Below are 19,467 nucleotides of genomic sequence, written 5' to 3' on the forward strand. Positions count from 1 at the left end.
CCAAAGCACCATTATGTAAATGGAAATAACAATACAAAACAAGAACAATGTATATTTGTGGACAACAAGGACAAGGACGAGGACAAAAGGCAATGCTTGCAACAACTTGGTGATCGACGATGTCCTTTCCTTATGAAAATAAAACAACAACAATGGATTTCCCTTTTTTTCCTTCAAGTTACAATGTCAATAACCCTTCCAATGATTTTTTTTATTCTTCAAGTGTTGGCCTAAACAAGGCAACGTTCAAAACAATGTCAATTTTATAGCTTGCCACGTCATCATCCCATTCAGCAAGTAACAAACAAGTCACACAACTTTGTTAACTTTTTAAACGTTTCCCTGGAAAATGACCAAAATGTGCTTATTTGAAAACATAATGTATTAGAATGAAACTTTTTAAACATAATGTACCAAAACAAAACTAAAAATAAACTAAATGGACCAAAAGTGAAGTTAAACCTATAGTAATCTGTATCTATCTTTATAACTATTATAAAGGGAATAACAAAATTTAGCGTCCACTTTTTTGTGAACTTTTTTTATCCCAAACTATTAGAAACTAATAACCATTATATTATTTTATTTTAACTCCCAACTACAATTACATTTTTTTAAAACAAATCACATAAAAAAAAATTATACACACAACTAGCTTCCAAGTCCTGCCTAGCACAAAGTGCTTATTTTGCAGCAATAATAATGGGTGAGTTTGGTTAAGCTTTTTTTTTATATAGAAAAAACCACTTTTTTTTAAAATGCGCTTATTATAAAATTTTAGATGTTTGTATAAACTTATTTTAAAAAGCAGAAGCTGAAAATAAGCTAAAAATAGCTTATTTGGATAAGCTACTTGGAGTAGCTTATCTAAATAAGCTGGTGCGAAAGCAGGAATTAGAAACACACAGAGGTGGGTTAATGAATATTTTGGATAGGACTACCCCTAAACAAAACACAATCTGATCGTGACCTCCTCTTTTCCTTCATCATCGTGTGACCTTCATTTTCACATTCCATGTTGTGAGAGACCACCTCCCACCATGCCTCTGTAGATCATCAATGTGCCTCCCATCACACCTCATCACGCACCTTTGTAGATTGTCGTCGTGTTATTTGGATAAGCTACTTGGAGTAGCTTATCTAAATAAGCTGGTGCGAAAGCAGGAATTAGAAACACACAGAGGTGGGTTAATGAATATTTTGGATAGGACTACCCCTAAACAAAACACAATATGATCGTGACCTCCTCTTTTCCTTCATCATCGTGTGACCTTCATTTTCACATTCCATGTTGTGAGAGACCACCTCCCGCCATGCCTCTGTAGATCATCAATGTGCCTCCCATCATACCTCATCACGCACCTTTGTAGATTGTCGTCGTGTCGCCTCCCTCGTTGTCACCTCGCCTCTGCACTGCCTCCCCCTTTGTCATGCACCTCTACAAATTTCTCCTTTTTCTTAGGTGACTAATTTCGCATAAATGCTCAACCATGGTGTGAATGTGATTGGTTTTTTTTCATTGCTCTAGAAGTAATTAGATGATTAAAGGATTTCCATTTTTTGACATTTGAAGTTGTGTGTTGTTTTTGTCCTCCCCTTTATTTCAAAAAATGAGGCTCGAATAAGATTGTTTCACAAATCATATAATGACATACTCAATGTTCTTAACATTTCAAACCAAAATAATGTTATGTAATCAACACAACCTAACTACACAAGGACCAATGCTACACATAGTGTAAAATTTGAGTGACAATCTATTGAGATAAATACTACTATGCTACCCAACTAACACCAGTAATATATTTCAAACCATTTACCCACTGCTCACCAACTATTTGATCAATTTGTTTAGTGAGTATCAACCTCTAAACTGTTACATTTATGTAGTAAGTATCTTTTTCTTCTCTGCCACTACCTCACATAAGAGATTGTGCCCATTCCCCACAACCTTAACCCCACCAGACCATCATGCCATTGTATTCGATCCACCCCCAAGCTTCTGAAACTCAATATCAAACAATCCCTAGGGAAATCAAACCAACATATATGCTAACATTAGTGTCATAAGATCAAATTTCAAGCTTGTAAAATCTGACACACTTATGCTAGCCTTCTTGGAGTTAAATAACTTTTTTCACAGCTCAAGTTTTGAAAGCTACTGTTGTTCACAGTTGTTAGTGTCTCAAAGTAAAAATTCCTACCATAACATGAATCATAGTAAAAGATATATTTCCACATTAGTAGAAACATAGAAATAAGTACATACCATTATTATTAGCTTTCCAATAGTATTTAGTAATAAATTGTTCCGGATTAAAAATATATTTCATCCTTAATAAATCCAAACAAATACAGGCAAAAAAGGTTATAAGTGTGAAATGAACAATAGATTTGAACATCTGAAAGACCTATGAAAAAAGGCCATAAGCATAAGCCAAGGAAGAGATGATAGGAATGACATCAAACTTACTTGTCCATTTTGGATTCATAGTCAAAACATAACTTGTGTAACTGAGTTATGGCTTTAAGTTCTTGCTCAGCATCATGCACCAACTAGGCAACTACATTTTAGTGATGTTTTAGTATGTTGAGCCAAAATATAAATCAGGCCACTTCACAGTAATTAATCCCATTCAATATATATTTTCAATGGAAGCAACCTCTGAAGTTCAAACAATAAAAAACAACATTCTACACTAGACCAATAACATTCTATTTTTGTTGCTTTTTAGGTTTCTAGATAATTACTTCATATGAAAATGGAAAGGCACTTGTTTTCTTATGCACATTTTTCTTGCTTTGTTCTTGTTGATGATAATGTGCATTGTAGATGGGCCATGTCCCTCACACTAAATTGAGATGCTTAGATTCCCTTATTTTTTTAATGATTCTAGATCAATGATGGATTATTATTATTTTATAATGTTATTATGTTTTTGTCATCTAAAATATTGGAATGGCGCCCAAAAAGGACTCTACTAAGTGGGATGATAAGAAAATTGGAATTTTTTTTGAGAATATGTATCAAAGAGATAGATGCTAGGAATAGGCCATGAACTCCTTTTAGTAAAGAAAGGTGGAATAATTTAGAGAAAAAATTTCAAGAAAGAATAAGATGTGCTTATGATAGGATTCAATTGAAAAATAAACAAGTGTCGCAACCTTCCCTTTTGCGGGTGAGCGAGGCGAGGCTCACGGGTGCGTCTTGAACGGGAGGAAAATGCGCGGAGTCACCACCAACGTTTATTGAAAGGAAAACGTTAGAAAAACCAAAGGAAACCGGTCATAAAGAATATTCCAGATTCGGGAGTTATATTTACGCTTGAGGAAGATATTAGCACCTCTCACGTTTGTCCCAAAGGACAACAGCCTTAGATTAGAGTTGTGTGAAATCATGTATCTAAATTTTTTGTCTCTTTTTATTTTTGAGGTCAACAAAAGTCGAGCTTTTGCTCCTATGTACCCTCCATCGAAGAGGAAATCAGACCTACGTAGTTCTTTCATAAAGGCAGTGAAGTGATGTGTTGATTTTACGCTTTCGAACAGTCCATGTTAACCGATAAAAACAAAGAGGACCGTCTAAGGCGTTGGACCTTAAAACGGTTTTTCAGTTATTTTTGCGGACGAAGCTTGATTTTGTGAGTTGATTTTAACCTTAGTCTCACTTTAGTTATTAGTCAATTCAATTAAGAAAGAAAAATCCCAAAGAAAAAATGTCCGATTGATTTTTTTGATTATTTTACTAAAAGATATTTTTTGATTATTATATTATTATTTTACCTCTTTTTTTGGTTTTAAACGTGGTTACGGCATGACCGAACGGTTGGATTTCATTTTAACAGAAATTAAAAGATATTACAATACGAATGATTGGTGGAAATTTATTTTATTTTTGATTAGGCGAGAAAATGACTTAAATAAATGACTAAAGCACGTCAAAAGGGGGTACGGAAAGTAAATGAAACGAAAATAAAAAGCACGCGAAACAAGTGGGGACCACCAAGGGTACATAGAATGAATTGAAAAGTTCGATTTCGGGAACTTACCGGTTGAAGACCGAAGAATGACGAAGAACGAACGAAGAACGGCGGAAAATCTTCGTGAAATCACCCACGGAAACGTCTCGGAAGCGTTATGGAAGCGCCTCGGCTTGGATTTTCTTCACGGAAACAATTTTTTTCACTAATTTTAAGTGATTCTCAGCTACCAGGAGGGTTGAATGTTTTTGTTCTTCCCTCCTCCCCCTATTTATAGGGAAAAGAGGGAGAAGCTTGCCACCCAGCTCGCCCAGGCGTTCTGGAGGAACTTCTTGGAAGGCCCAAGTGGGCCTGGTTGCTATTTGCACCCCTTATTTACTAAATACACCCCCTGCCTTTTTTTGCTGATTCTTTTTCTGTAACGTTACGGAACTTTACGAATTACGTAACGATACTTGTTTTCTTTCCGTAATGTCATGGAACCTTACGGATTAATTAATCATCCCTTTTTTGGCTTCCAAAATGTTACAGAACCTTACGAATTGTGCAACAATGCTTCCTTTTGACTTCCGACATGTTACAGAACCTCACGGATTGTGCAACAATGCTTCCTTTTGACTTCCGGCATGTTAAGGAACTTCACGGATTGTGCAACAATGGGTGCCAAGTATCTCGAAGCGGTCAAGCAAAGGTTGTATGCCATCAAACAATGGTTCTCAGATGAAATTAGGGTATGACAGTTGCCCCTCTTTACTTACCTTTTATCGGAGATAGGAGGAAAGCAAAGATAAAACACTGATTTCGTTCGTCTTAGCCCTTTTCTGTAATTAATCTATGACAACTCTCGAAGGCCATCCTTTGCCCATCATGGGGATTTAATTGATCTTAATCACAATAGTTCCAACCCAAAACGATTTGAAATAAGTGACTCCCGTCTCTCTTTCATCTTTCTCTGCACAACACAACACAAAACAAACAAACAAACAAAAATAACATAATATATACGTATACACATGTTTGGAGAAGGAACCGATTGGGAAAATAACAAAAACCGTATTTTCCCCTCACCGGAGGCTCCGTACTTGATAACAGAGGATGCAAGAATGACAATCAATTCATGTGGCTCCGAATAAGATTTGATGGTGGAGGATGCACGAACAACACTAAGAAATCAATTCGTGGGGCTCCGGACTCGATGGTGGAGGATGCATGAATGACAATCAATTCATGGGGTTCCGAATAAGATTTGATGGTGGAGGATGCACGAACAACGCTAGGCAATCAATTCGTGGGGCTCCGGACTCGATGGTGGAGGATGCATGAATGACAATCAATTCATGGGGCTCCGAATAAGATTTGATGGTGGAGGATGCACGAACAGCGCTAGGCAATCAATTCGTGGGGCTCCGGACTCGATGGTGGAGGATGCATGAATGACAATCAATTCATGGGGCTCCGAATAAGATTTGATGGTGGAGGATGCACGAACAACGCTAGGCAATCAATTTGTGGGGCTCCGGACTCGATGGTGGAGGATGCATGAATGACAATCAATTCATGGGGCTCTGAATAAGATTTAATGGTGGAGGATGCACGAACAGCGCTAGGCAATCAATTCGTGGGGTTCCGGACTTGATGGTGGAGGATGCAGGTTTAGTTTGATTTTTATGCAGTAGATATGCCCTTCAATGTGAATTAATGAGTTTTCAAGTTCAGTTTCAGGTGAAAAGATGAAGAAATAGAAGTTTGTTACAGCTGGTGTCTCGCCAAGTGAGGCACATGCGCTTAGCGAGTAACATCCGCTAAGCAAGACATCAGCTCGCTTAGCGAGTGAGGAGAATTTGGAAGAGAATCTGCCATGCATGCACGCGCTCAGAGCGCCATCAGCTCGCCCAGCGAGTCATTTGTCTCTTCTGACGCTTAGCGCGCCTGACACGCTAAGCCAAAATTCACTAACTCGCGCTTAGCGCGAAAATGGCACTAAGCGAGCCTTCAAGGACAAAAAGCCCTTAAAAGCTGAAGTTGGTGAAAAATAGGGATATGCTTGAGAGCCTATGCAATAGAGAGACGTAACAGGGCAAGGGAGCACCAAAAACCTCAGTTTTCAAGAGGATTCTAGGTTTTAGAGTAATTTTTAGGTTCTTAGAGGTGGAGGAGACATCCCTACCATTGTGTAATATGAATTTTGCTTCCAAAACCTCCTATTGTAACTAAAAAGTGATAACTTGCCATGGAAGGCTAAAGCTTTTGTTGGGAATTTCTGTTGAGCCTTGATGTAAATATTTTTTACTATCTATTTAATGTTGTTTTGATGTGTTCATTGCTTCTATCTGCACTTAATTCTTGCATGTTTTTGGTCTGATCACCCATTTGTGTGTATAGTTAGGATTTTTAGCATTGAAAAATGTTTTGAATCCTTAGAACTAGATAGATTAGGGCTAGATAACTGTATTGTCTGGACACGAAGTGCATGGACTCTAGTTTTTAAAATGATGTGATCTTAATGTTGTTCAGTTAGGCTAAGTTCAACGAGGGATCCGAGAACGAAGTTTAATTAGAATTAGCCCTTTCATGCGAGACATCGGTGTTTGGGATAATTGTCCTCAACATAGAACACAGAAACAACATTAGATAGAGAAAAACCTTTAATTGCATCAAGTCACTCAGTAGAAAGGCCGAACATTTTAATCATTTGTTTATTTCTCGCATTTAGCTAGTTAATTTTATAGTTATCTTTAGAATTGCAACTATATCTTGTTTTTATTTCCATTTCATGATGTTATACAAATGTCTACTTACTGAATGAATGCTTTTCTAAATGAAATAAACTCCCTGTAATTCGATACTCGGTTCTTACCGTTTTATATTACTTGTGACTCAGTGCACTTGCTGATAAATTTCGTAGTTGTCCTAGAGGTGAAACATATGCATGAAGGAAAAATATGATAAGTATTGGGGTAATCCTATAACATGCTATTGATGATCTCTCTTGTGTTACACTCGAGTTACAAATTAAAATTCATGAATTGGCTTATTGCTGAAAGTTTTGATGGTGAAGGGGGTGAATTGACTTGTAAGTTGAGGGATAAAGTAGAATCTAGCTTGAGATAACTTTTTGAAGAGTATAGTAGTGATGGTGATGAGTTTGAAGTTAGCTCATAGGAGGCTCGAGCTTGACCTAGTGAAAGGGTTAAGGATGATCCTTATGACTATAGTTGATATTTCCAATCAACTAGATCTAGTACATCTGAATTAGATATATACCTGGAGGATGCTAGAGATAGTCGATTGTATTTGGATGTTTTGAATTGGTGGAAGCTAAACTTAGGTCGATTCCCAACTCTTACAAGCATGGCAAGAGATGTGCTTGCTATACTTGTCTCTACTATGGCCTCTGAGTCTGCTTTTAGTACTGGAGGACGAGTTCTTGATCCGTATCATTGTTCTCTTACACCTCAAATGGTGGAAGCACTTGTTTGTACACAATATTGGATCAAAAGAACACCATCACCACTGCCTTCAAATGAAAATGAGGAATTTTTGGAGTTTGAAAGAATTGAAGAAGGTAACAAGATTTTTTTTCCCTTAAGGTAGCTTTATGTACTTATTATATAATATGAATGACAACTAATTTTTTTTTTTTTTTTTTTATGTTTCAGAACTTGTTCCCTCACTAGCCGCATTGGATGTTACTCATTCAGTCTCCTTGACCTTTACACTTAATGATGATTGAAGAATTAGGAATGCTTCTTTTTAATCTTTTTTAGTTATTAGGATTGTTGTGTAATCAATTAATTTGGAGTTTAGACCTTTTGATTTGGATCATCATTGCTATTAAACTACTGGATATGTCAAATTTGCTTTTATAATTCTTTTGCATGATATTAGGATGGAAATGCCAAGTGACTGCTTGGTTTAATTAGTTCTAACTCCAATGAAGCTATCTAGTTTTGTAATCTGAATCTAGTATCCTTATATTTAGCTTTATTCTAATATATTTGTATAACTCATTTCTTTAATAAATGGGCATGGAATCCCTATTGGACCATTTTGAAGATATCTTTTTGAAGACTCTCAAAATAAAGTAATAATCAATATGGTGACTTAGAAAATTTGGTTATTCCTTCATGTAGGGATGTTAAGGTGTGGCAAAAGTTGCAAGCTTGGGTAGACAAATTACCTAAGGCCAAACTTGAAGAGAGGCCTTCTATCAGAACACGAAGGCCTTACAATCATTTCAATCTCTTAATGCTAACACACACAGGTCCGCTACCTCCTTAATTTTGTTTTGGTGGGTTGAGTAGTTCTTTCAGGTTTCAATGGTTTGGATGACACAAATTTTGTGGCAGAAGAAGAATGATTTTGAAAGCAAATAATTATTCTTGTATGCGTAGGTGTGAACTACCTAAACTTCAATTTTTAAACTTTGAAGCTACCCCATTGTTGGACTTATCTTTTTCTATAATTAAATGTTGCTTGAATTTTGATTCATCATTGATATATTCTTATTGATAATGAATTTCTCTATTTAAAAAGACAAATCTTCAGCAGCTTCAAGTTTTTTGCCAACCTGATTATACTTTGGCTTGTTATTTGTGGCAAGATAGAGCGTTGATTGTCTTGGTATTTTGCTGGTGAGAAAGAGTTCAATTGCTGTTCAGCTTTGATTTTGAATAGATCCAAGTCTCAATCACTTTTTTTGTGACAACCAACTCATATAAAATCAACTATGTGATGTATAAACCAAGGGAGCCTACTAGTGTTGTTCTTGAAAGTTAGTTGATCAAGCCTTTAAAATGACTACATTAACTACTACGGACAGGTGTTTCATAAGTTGGTGTTTTGATCTATTGCAATATAGGATTTGGGATTCAGACTTGTTAACATAGTATTATCTGAACAGGGAACATGAATTTGTAACTTTTCACTTCTTTTTAATAATTATTTTTAAGTGTCGTGAATGATCCATGTTTGGGATTTTGACAGTTTTTCATTGGTTGCAGCTATCTGAACTCTTATTGACTTCTATTGCACTTCTCAACACTCTTATGCTGCAAGACAAAAAGTGGATGAGATATCCAAAGTTGTAAGTGCTTTTCAATGGTAATTTAATTTAAAAATAACCAAACTTTAAAATGACGCAATTGAGTGTAGTATATATATCCTTCTTTTTTTTCATTTTTTGGAGTCAATTCTACAATGTTGTGATCTTAAGAATGATGCATTTTGCAGAAGGGAATAATGCTTAAAGCTAGAGGAAGTGAGACTAGTTTTCTGATGCACTTCGGATACTACTGGCTTATCTACATTGTAGTTACTGTTTGTATTGGAACCATTTATTTCAATGTGGGAACAAGCTACAACTCTATCCTAGTACTTATCTTTATTACTTGAAAGCAATTGAAGTTGTTATAAATGGATCAGTTTGGCAAGAAATTTGTCTTTCTTGGAGTTCATGTGCTTGACTTGTTTTTTATCTAGGCTAGAGCTTTTTGTGCATCTTTTGTCTTTGGTTTGTCACCTTTATGTCAATTGGTGGATTCCCTTCATTTGTTGAAGACGTGAAGGTAAATGTTTTGTGGCCCCTATGCAACCACTAATTACAATCATCATTATACTCAACATAATGTAGTAGAAAATCTGACACATGTTATTTCAATCATAGGTTTTCCAAAGGGAGAGGCTTAATGACCACTATGGTGTCACTTCATTTGTCATCAACAACACATTATTTGCAATGCCCTTCCTAATTTTGATCACCTTTCTCTCTGGAACCATTTGTTACTTCATGATTCGCCTACACCATGGCTTTTGGTACTACCTCTTCTTTGTGTTGTGCCTTTATGCTAGTGTCACAATGGTTGAAAGCTTAATGATGGAAATTGCTAGCATTGTCCCCAACTTCCTCATGGGCGTCATTATTGGAGCAGGGATTTAGGTATGCATGTCCCTCCCCATAATCTAGCACATGTACATTAAATTGCAAGTCATTATTGTAACTTGCAAGTCATTTCTTCTATGTGGTATTTTAAAGAAGCTACAAAGCTTTTTTCCATCCTTTATGTGCAAGGGAAGCTAGACATAAGATGGAGGTTTAGGCAAAGTATGGTAATGATAATGTGAGTAATCAATATTTTTCAAGGCAAAGATACTTTGCTAATTCAAAAAAATAAAATTTGAAAACCAATTCAAAACCAGTTCGGCTCTTAAAATAGTTTTGAACTAGTTTGGCTCTGAAAACAGTTATAAACTTGTTCAAAACTAGTTCAGTTTAGAATTGGTTTAAAACTAGTTCAGAACTGGTTTTCTAAAACATGTTTGGTTTCGAACCAGATCGCGAACCAAATCGCAAACCAGTTCGCAGTTTCGAGTTAAAAACCAAATTGGTTAAACCAATTCGAAAACCAATTCAGTTCGATTTTTTTTCAAACCAATTTTTGCACAACCTTAATACGAGGTATCATCTTCAACATTTTAGATTGGCTCTAAATTTTAGATCAAAGGATGAAATATTTAATTTTCATCGTTCTAGTTTGAGAAGTATTATTGAAAGAACTTTTGGTGTTTGCAAAGCAAAATGGAGAATATTTCATCGCATGACCAATTTTAAACTTGAAACTCAAATTCTATCATATGAGCATGTTTTGCACTCCATAATTATGTTAGAAGGATAAATTCAGGATTCTTGAAAACTTAGAGAATGTTGAAGCATTACGAGTTACAGGACAAAAATTTAATGGTGGAGATGATAATGATATACCTCATCACGAAGAATGACAAAAACCATCTCAAGTAAATGTCAGATACATGGAAGAAGTAAGAAATGTTATCATAGATCGATTGACAAGATGATGCGACATTAGTTTCTCTTAGGTCTTTACTTTTTGAAATAAGTTTGTCATTTAAATTTTGATTGGTTGCTTCTATAAGTAATTGAAGTACTTATTTAACATATCAATGAACATGAAAGTTTTAGTTGATCTGAACATTTTTGTTTTCTAGTCTTATTTGTTTATTTATTTTGTTGAATTGTTTTCTTTACTTTTTTGTGAGGTAATTTATAAAGTACTTGTAGAAAAAATATAATAAATATTTTTAATACATATTATTGATTTTTCTATGAGGTAATTTTTAAAATAAAAATAGGTTAAACTATTCATTTGGTCCCTATAATTTCACAATTCTTACATTTTTAGTCCCTATAGTTTGAAAGTGTTTTTTTTAGTTCCTATAGTTTACATTTTAATTCTCTTTTAATCCCTATAGTTTAAAAGTATTTTTTAGTCATTATAGTTTGTATTTTAATTTTTTTTTAGTCCTTATAGTTTGAACGTGATCTTTTTAGTCCCTATAATTTATATTTTAATTAGCTTTTAGTTCTTATTACAAAAAAATATATAAAATAATTGACTACAAATTAGTTATAAATTATCAACTATTTTTTTATTACAAATTATCTTACGATAAATTAGTTATGAATTACTTGTTAATATTTTTATAGTCAATTATAATTGATAATATTACTCATATTTTGATGTTAAGGACTAAAAGAAAATTAAAATATAAAATATAGGGACTAAAAACCCACTTTTTAACTATTGAGACTAAGAGAGAATTAAAATGCAAATTATAAGGACTAAAAAAATCACTTTCAAACTACATGGACTTAAAAAAAATTAAAATATAAATTATAAGAACTAAAAAAATTACTTTCAAACTATATAGACTAAAAAGATAAAAATCATAATTTAACCATAAAAATTTAATAACAATGTTATTATTAAACTCTAGTGTAAGTTCATGTGTAAAACCAACACTAATTACCAAATTTTAGAAATATTTTATTAATAAGTTATTATAATAACAAGGTTATTAGGATACAAAAATAATATTTGAAATTTTCAAATATCTTTTTTAATTAAAAAAACATAGATTACTTGTATAAAAAAAATGATTTTTTACTAAATAAACATGTTTATTTCATAAGTACATATAAGTTGTAAACAAACATAAATTTTTCGTAAAATCACTTATTTTAAGCCTAAACAAATTCACTCAATAATAATAATAAAAAACCCCGAGAACCTGAAGCTGTGGTCGCTCGTTCTAGGGTTTAACAAACGGCTGAATAGTAAATACTTTCAGAGGCAGTAGCGTAATTGTTCGGCTCTCGCAAATACGAGAAGGAACAAAACACCGCGGAAGCAACCATGGCCGAAGCAGAACACAACGATCCCACCTCGCCGGAGCGCGAGGTCCAAACCAAAAGCAACAAGAAGAAACTCCGCAAGAGGAAAAGGCCTCACAAGACCGAGCAGAAACGAGATGAGGACAAGAACGATGCTAACATTGATAGTGCCCAAACACAAACCGAAGATGAAGAAGAAGAACAAAAAGAAGAAGACACAAACAACTTCTCATCCGGAATCATGAGCACCGAGTCTTTCTCCTCTCTGGGCTTGTCCGAACCCACTTCCAAAGCCATTGCGGACATGGGCTTCCACCGTATGACTCAGGTAACGCCGTTTTGTCGTTCCTCTCTTTTATTTATTTATTTATGTTCGAGATGGCGACAAAGCTTTCTCTCTGAGTATTTAACGCAAGTGTATACCTAGGTCTCGAGACCTCTGATTAAGCTAATTAATCACATTTATTCATGAATTAAAATCATGTTTATTGAATTTAGATTCAAGCGAAGGCAATTCCGCCGCTTCTGACCAGGAAGGACGTTCTGGGCGCGGCGAGAACGGGTGCGGGAAAAACCCTAGCGTTTTTAGTTCCGGCGGTGGAGTTGCTGTACAGCATTCAGTTCACGCCTCGGAACGGGACGGGTGTTGTTGTGATATGCCCGACGAGGGAGCTGGCGATTCAGACGCACGCCGTGGCGAAGGAGCTGCTGAAGTATCACTCGCAGACGCTTGGGTTGGTGATTGGGGGTTCCGGGAGGAAGGGAGAGGCGGAGCGCATTGTGAAAGGGGTGAACCTGTTGGTGGCGACGCCAGGAAGGCTTCTCGATCACCTCCAGAATACGAAGGGGTTCATATATAAAAACTTGAAGGTAAGTTGTTGATTGGTAACTTGAAGGGATGCTGGCTGTTCTTTTCGTTTAACACTGAAATATTAAAAGTTTTTTACTTATGGTGTTGGAGACGTTTCTGTTTTTCACATTTTGGAGTGACGTCTCTTCTTATAAATTAATAGATGCATGCATATGTAAGTCTATGTCTTGGTTATCCAACTTACTCTGCGGTCTGAGTTCTTGCTTGATTTGGCAGTGCCTAATGATTGATGAAGCTGACAGGATATTGGAAGCAAATTTTGAGGAGGAGATGAAGCAGATTATTAACATACTTCCAAAGGTATTCAGAACTTTTGCAATGTGTTTCTATTTTCTCCTTCCCCTTGCCCCATTTTGTAATGCGGTGTAAGGTTTTGAAATTTTAATAGTCATGAAAATGGGTAATGTCCAACACTCCAAATATGTTGCTGCTTTGTGGATGGGATTGGTTATCTGTAAAACACCACATACTAATGCGATAAGTAATACAATATCATTTTAGAGAAAACTAAATTGGACAATTAAATAGGTTTCTGAATGATTAATTCAAGTTTCTTTTGAGCTGTTAATGAAAATGAATGAGTTTATGGTGCAACCCAAAAATATGTTTTCAAAAGTCTAGAAAGCAAAAACATAAAGACAGGAGGTGGCCTTGTTTAGGAAGGTTCAAATCCCATTTAATATCTTTTTAACAAATATATGAATATTTTTTTTCCTCCATCGACAAGATGTAAAATTGTAGGTGGTTTTCAACTTTTTGTTTTTGCATGAGTGGTCTATTTCTGGTGCTATGGCTTTTAGGTATTTGCTCCTCTGCACCACTGTTGGGATTGGTGACTTTCATCCGACCATAATACCTCCTAGTGAGTTTATTGAGTCTGAATGCCTTTGTAGGCTGAGATATAGCTGCTGCTGTTTCTCCTATTTATTTTTCCCTTCTTTTGCCTTGTGTAAATTAAATGTAGCTTTAAGTCTATATCTACTTTTTGTTTATACCTAATATTAATGAGTATGGCTAATTAATTTGCTTCTCATTTTACAGAAAAGGCAAACAGCTTTGTTCTCAGCTACCCAAACAAAGAAGGTTTGTTCTTCATTTCCATCCTTATCATGTTCCTTGTAAAGGAAATCTTAAATTCCAGTTTTGTTTCTTTATTCAATTTTACTAATAGTCACGTCATATAAATGTGCATTTTCCCCTTGATACACTTGAAGTGAATGCTTGATAATGCATGTTATATTTGAAAACAAGATTCTGGGGAATGCATGTTATATTGTCTGTGTTTTCCCCTTGTTTTCTTTATTCAATTTTACTTATTGTCTGTGTTTTTGGATAAATTTTCCGTGTTAAATTACAGGTCGAGGATCTTGCCCGCTTATCATTTCAGGCAACTCCTATCTATATTGATGTAGATGATGGGAGAAAAAAGGTGATGCCTCTTCCACTATAATCAAAAGCTTGAAATTTGTTTTTTTTCATCATTATTACGTTAATTAACACGATCCATATCAATGTAGGTCACAAATGAAGGATTGCAGCAGGGCTATGTTGTTGTTCCCTGTGCTAAACGTTTTGTTGTTCTCTATTCATTCTTGAGGAGATACCAATCAAAAAAAGTGATGGTCTTTTTCTCTTCATGCAACTCTGTCAAATTCCATGCAGATCTTCTCAAGTGCACTGGGTTGGACTGTTTAAATATTCATGGAAAACAAAAGCAACATGCCAGGACTACTACGTTCTTCAACTTCTGCAAAGCAGAAAAGGGGATCTTGCTCTGTACTGATGTTGCTGCTCGTGGACTTGACATACCTGATGTGGTATGATATTTTTTCTTATCAAGTTACATGAATATTTCTGGCCTTTGAATGTGATTAGGTTCTATCATACTTTTAAGGTTTTATCCTAAAGACTTTTCAGTTGCAATTTGCAACCAGTCAATCACAACTGCCTGCACAGAAACATTAGAATAGAACAATACAATCTTTATTTAGAAGAACTTCCATAGTGAAGAGAAAGAAGGAAGGGGAATTCTGTTGCAAGTACTCTAAAACCTAGCTAACCCTTTCTGGTTGGTTGCATCCTTTGTCATTGGATGACTGGATGAATTTGGATATAGAATCCAATGGAAGATGCAGGGGCACCAAATTTAGTAGGGTACCTAAGAACCCTCCAACAAAGAAACATGAGCTGGAGATAAGATATCCTAATAAGAGAAATGACATATTACTAAATTATGAACTTACAAGGAATGCACATCAACTAAACCAAGCTGACCTTCTGAGTTACATGACCAAATTATCTCACACTCACAATATAGACAATAACATTCTAAACACAATAAACACTGCTGAAGAGTCTTGACTCTTGATCACTTTACTCTTCTCAAAACCTTGTAATGATTTTCGTGGAAGTCCTCATAACACTTGTGACATCCAACTTCCAACATTTCCAAAAAATACTAGGTTAACTACATGAACAGTTACCCAGCTACTGGGCAGTGTAAGAATAAATGGTGACTAGTCTAAGAAATATTTGGAGGGAAACTTTTATTTGTTCTGCAAACTTCAAGGAGTCATTTGTGTTGGTTCTAACTTCTAATACGTAATGACAATAACACAGTTCAACTTGAAGGCTTAACAATAGAATAGACATGAAAATCATTTATGTGAATTAGAAATAAATAAAGGATATGTAAACATTTTATCAATTTTTTTTTCCTTTTTTTCTGCTTTGCAGGACTGGATTGTGCAGTATGATCCTCCTGATGAACCAAAGGTGCTTCCTGTTCTTTATTGATGGTTACTATTTTTTTCCATTTGTTTCTTTGTTGAGTTATACATCAACACGCAAGATAACATGTGGTTATACTGCTTCCAGGAATATATCCACAGGGTTGGTAGAACAGCTCGTGGGGAAGGTGGAAAAGGAAATGCTTTACTTTTCCTGATTCCTGAAGAATTGCAATTTCTTCACTATTTGAAGGTCAGTTTCTTTCTCTTTATTGCAGAAGGTAGTAGTAGGCTTCTAATGTATGCTCTTGCTTTATCTTAGGAAGTTCCAATATAGATTACTTACGGTAACTTTGAGTTTTTTATGCCTTATCCTATTTATGAGATTATCCCAGTTGAAGTGTATAAAATTATGTGATAAAATGAAAGTATAATATAATGCAGGCTTGACAATTGTTCTTGGATTATTATCCCGAATCATTAAATTTTAAACTTATGTTTAATTTCAGGCAGCAAAGGTTCCCGTGAAAGAATATGCGTTTGATCATAAGAAGCTTGCAAATGTACAATCTCAACTGGTATATTCCTGCTCTCAAGTGCTAATTTAAATTTTATTTAATGTATTAACCAAAGTTTATCTTACACATGGCACCATTTGGATTTGTGCAGGAGAAGTTGGTGGCTGGCATTTATCATTTGAATGTTATGGCTAAAGATGCATATAGGTCATATATATTAGCATATAATTCACACTCCATGAAAGATATATTCAATGTTCACCGCCTTGATTTACAGGTAGAACTTTCTCATTATATTTTACATTATTGTTATTTTCATGATTTGCTGAACTGTTTGAATATTCATGCCCATCAAATAGAGCATACACTATCTGAACTGCCTCTTGAGGGTGTGCACGCATACACACTGACATACCTTACATACCTGGCATTGTTGGAGGGTGTGCACGCATAGAAACAAAAAATAATTACACATGGCAACATAAAAAAGGAGTTCTGGTAGGGTTCTTCATTTTTTAAGACTTTTGCAGTTCATCAAATTGTGGGTTCTAGGATATAGAAAATAGATACAAAGAGGGTAGTGACAAGCTATTGATAACTTTCCCTTGTTCCTTTGTTACCTACCCCACTCCACTATTCTTTAGTTTTGTCTTTCTTTTTCATAAACCTGGTGCATTCTTCCCCTCCTTACCTAACATCTTTTATCAAACACTGGCAATTGTCAATCTTCTTTCTTTCCTAGGGTAGCATGTATTTCTCTCCCCCTTTTCTATCCTTGTTCATTGCTAAATAGTTATTTCTCTCAGGCCTCTGTTTGCCATTATTCTAGCTGCAAGAGGGGTAAAGCTCTGTAAAAAAAGGCATGGCAGAAAATGCTTTAAAGATTTTTAGTTAGTTGCAGGGAGTAATAACTTCATTAATTTAACAGGAGCAATAGTTAAAATTTTTCCCATTCAGGGTTTTCATCGAAAAGGTTGGTTGTTGTGTTCTTTTGTGAACTCTGGCAGTCTGGCTGTTGAGGGTTGCTGGTAAAACATCACAATTTATCAAATTTCTAGTAAAAAAATTGTTGCACGTTATATCATGTATAATGTTGACTAAAATATGATAGTACAACTTACTGTACTTTTGCAGGCTGTTGCTGCTTCATTCTGTTTTTCTAACCCACCGAAGGTGAATCTGAACATAGATAGCAGTGCTTCAAAGCATAGGAAGAAAATACGCAAAGTAGAAGGAAAGAGAAGATGATAAAAGGCATTTTCTCACGGCCGTGCAGTGGTGTGATCCCCACATTCTCCCACCCACACCACACCACCCCATAAAGTTTTGGTAGGCACCCCAATTTTATATAAAGAGATGGATTTGTAACTTTATCAAACAACCTTGGTTATTAGAAGCATCAGAAAATTTAAATTAGAATGTGTTATGCGCATTTTTGAACCGTAATATTCCACATGACGACCGGTGTCCCATCCCATGTTCGAATTTGTAAGCTTATTCTTTTGTTGTTGAAAATTATATCATGAATTTTCAAGCACTTGTGAAAAGCAATAGTAACACTGAACTGAGCTACCTACATTGAACCTTTTTCCGTTAATATGTTAAGGTTCAGGTTCCAAAGATCTGAAATTGAGCTTATTAGAACGAAGCTTAAAAAGATACTCAGTAGACATGCAAGAACTAGGTAAAAACCTTGCAATGTGTTGCCTACACTTTTGTTTGTATCCTTGGGTTCTATCCCTGGTTAGACCTTTAAACAAATACAAAATTCATCTTTTGAGTTACTTCGAGCAAAAAGTTGATTTTATAAATAACTTTTAAAATAAAGTTATTTTTTTTATATTTCTAATAATTAAAATTGGTTTCTATTTTATTGGAGGTCTTTAAATTTGATTACTTTTTTTAATGTAAATTTTAAATTATTTATAAAATCTTAGAAATCAGGCTAGTCTCTTTCATTTGCTTTGAAATTTTTATTGTGGTTGACTTGTCAGAAACTTGTTAATAGGTTATTGTAAGTCAATGAGTTCAAGTCTTTAAAATAGAATATTAAATATATAATCTCAATATTTTAGTAAACATCTAATATAATCATAAGAATTATAATAACTATCGTTATTTGTGTTTATTTAAGGTTTAAAAACCTTTGAATTGCCCGACTTAGCAAGTAGGCTTATATCATACTTTGGGCCCAATATAAGGCTTTACCTATTTGAGTGTGGCTAGGTAATGCTGGTGCACCTAACAATATTTTTAAATGGCAAAAATGCTCCTGGCTGCTTTCTTCTTTATTAACGTTTATTTTTTCCTGGAAATGCACTATATGCCATTTTTGTTGGCTGTGTTTCTCTCGTTTTCTGTTTTTCGTGTGGCATTAAGGTAGTAGAGGAAGGACTTCGTTTGTGTTAATTGGTTGTGAAAGGAGTGACGAGTATAGGTGTAGGAAAAAAGAATTTATTAGAAGAGACACTGGAACTGGAAAATGTGGGTGTCCCTTCAAGCTTCGTTGCAAGCCAGTGGTTGGAGGAGAAGACTAGATGGTGAAATTGATTTGTGGAGTGCATAATCATGAATTGGCCAAGTCATTAGTTGGACATCCATATGCAAGGTGATTGACTAAAGTTGAAAAAACACTTATTGCTGATATGATGAAGTCCATGGTGAAGCCAAGAAACATTCTGCTAACTCTGAAGGAACACAATGTCAATAGTTATACGACCATTAAACAAATATATAATGCAAGAAGTGCATTCCGTTCTTTCATAAGAGGAAGCGATCTTGAAATGCAACATTTGATGAAGCTTCTTGAACGTGATCAATATATTCATTGGCACAGAATAAATGATGAAGATGTGGTTCGTGATATCTTTTGGTGTCACCCCGATGCAGTGAAATTAGTCAACACATGTAATCTGATGTTTTTGATAGACAACACCTACAAAACAAACCGGTACAAACTCCCACTGCTTGATTTTGTTGGAGTGACACCGACTGGGATGACATTCTCTGCCGGTTTTGCATATGTGGAGTGTGAACACGTTAATAATTTGGTCTGGGCTTTACAACGCTTCCGATGCCTTTTTTTTAAAGCGTAATGCCCTCTCTAGAGTTATTGTCACTGATAGAGATCAAGCATTGATGAATGCAGTGAAGGCTGTATTTCCTGATTGTACAAATTTTT

At 35.1% G+C, this 19,467-nt stretch overlaps 1 protein-coding gene across 1 annotated transcript; it reads left to right on the forward strand.

The window, feature by feature from the left end:
* Window positions 1–12,061: 12,061 nt before the first annotated feature.
* LOC114409557 (DEAD-box ATP-dependent RNA helicase 27-like) lies at window positions 12,062–17,858 on the forward strand. Its single transcript, XM_028373047.1, has 11 exons — window positions 12,062–12,496; window positions 12,667–13,038; window positions 13,256–13,339; window positions 14,081–14,122; window positions 14,397–14,468; window positions 14,557–14,856; window positions 15,776–15,814; window positions 15,917–16,021; window positions 16,278–16,346; window positions 16,438–16,563; window positions 17,421–17,858. The coding sequence occupies exons 1-11, from the start codon at window positions 12,191–12,193 to the stop codon at window positions 17,532–17,534; spliced, it is 1,629 nt and encodes a 542-aa protein (XP_028228848.1). The 5' UTR covers window positions 12,062–12,190; the 3' UTR covers window positions 17,535–17,858.
* Window positions 17,859–19,467: the final 1,609 nt, after the last annotated feature.

The sequence above is a fragment of the Glycine soja genome, chromosome 4 (genome assembly GCF_004193775.1).
Source record: "Glycine soja cultivar W05 chromosome 4, ASM419377v2, whole genome shotgun sequence".
NCBI classification, from domain to species: domain Eukaryota; kingdom Viridiplantae; phylum Streptophyta; class Magnoliopsida; order Fabales; family Fabaceae; genus Glycine; species Glycine soja.

Bases quoted from the DNA above. Each gene is read 5' to 3' on its own strand.
- LOC114409557 (XM_028373047.1), top strand. From the start codon at position 12,191: ATGGCCGAAGCAGAACACAACGATCCCACCTCGCCGGAGCGCGAGGTC. The intron at 13,340-14,080 runs GTATTCAGAACT...CTCATTTTACAG, and splicing joins TTATTAACATACTTCCAAAG to AAAAGGCAAACAGCTTTGTT. The intron at 15,815-15,916 runs GTGCTTCCTGTT...TACTGCTTCCAG, and splicing joins ATCCTCCTGATGAACCAAAG to GAATATATCCACAGGGTTGG.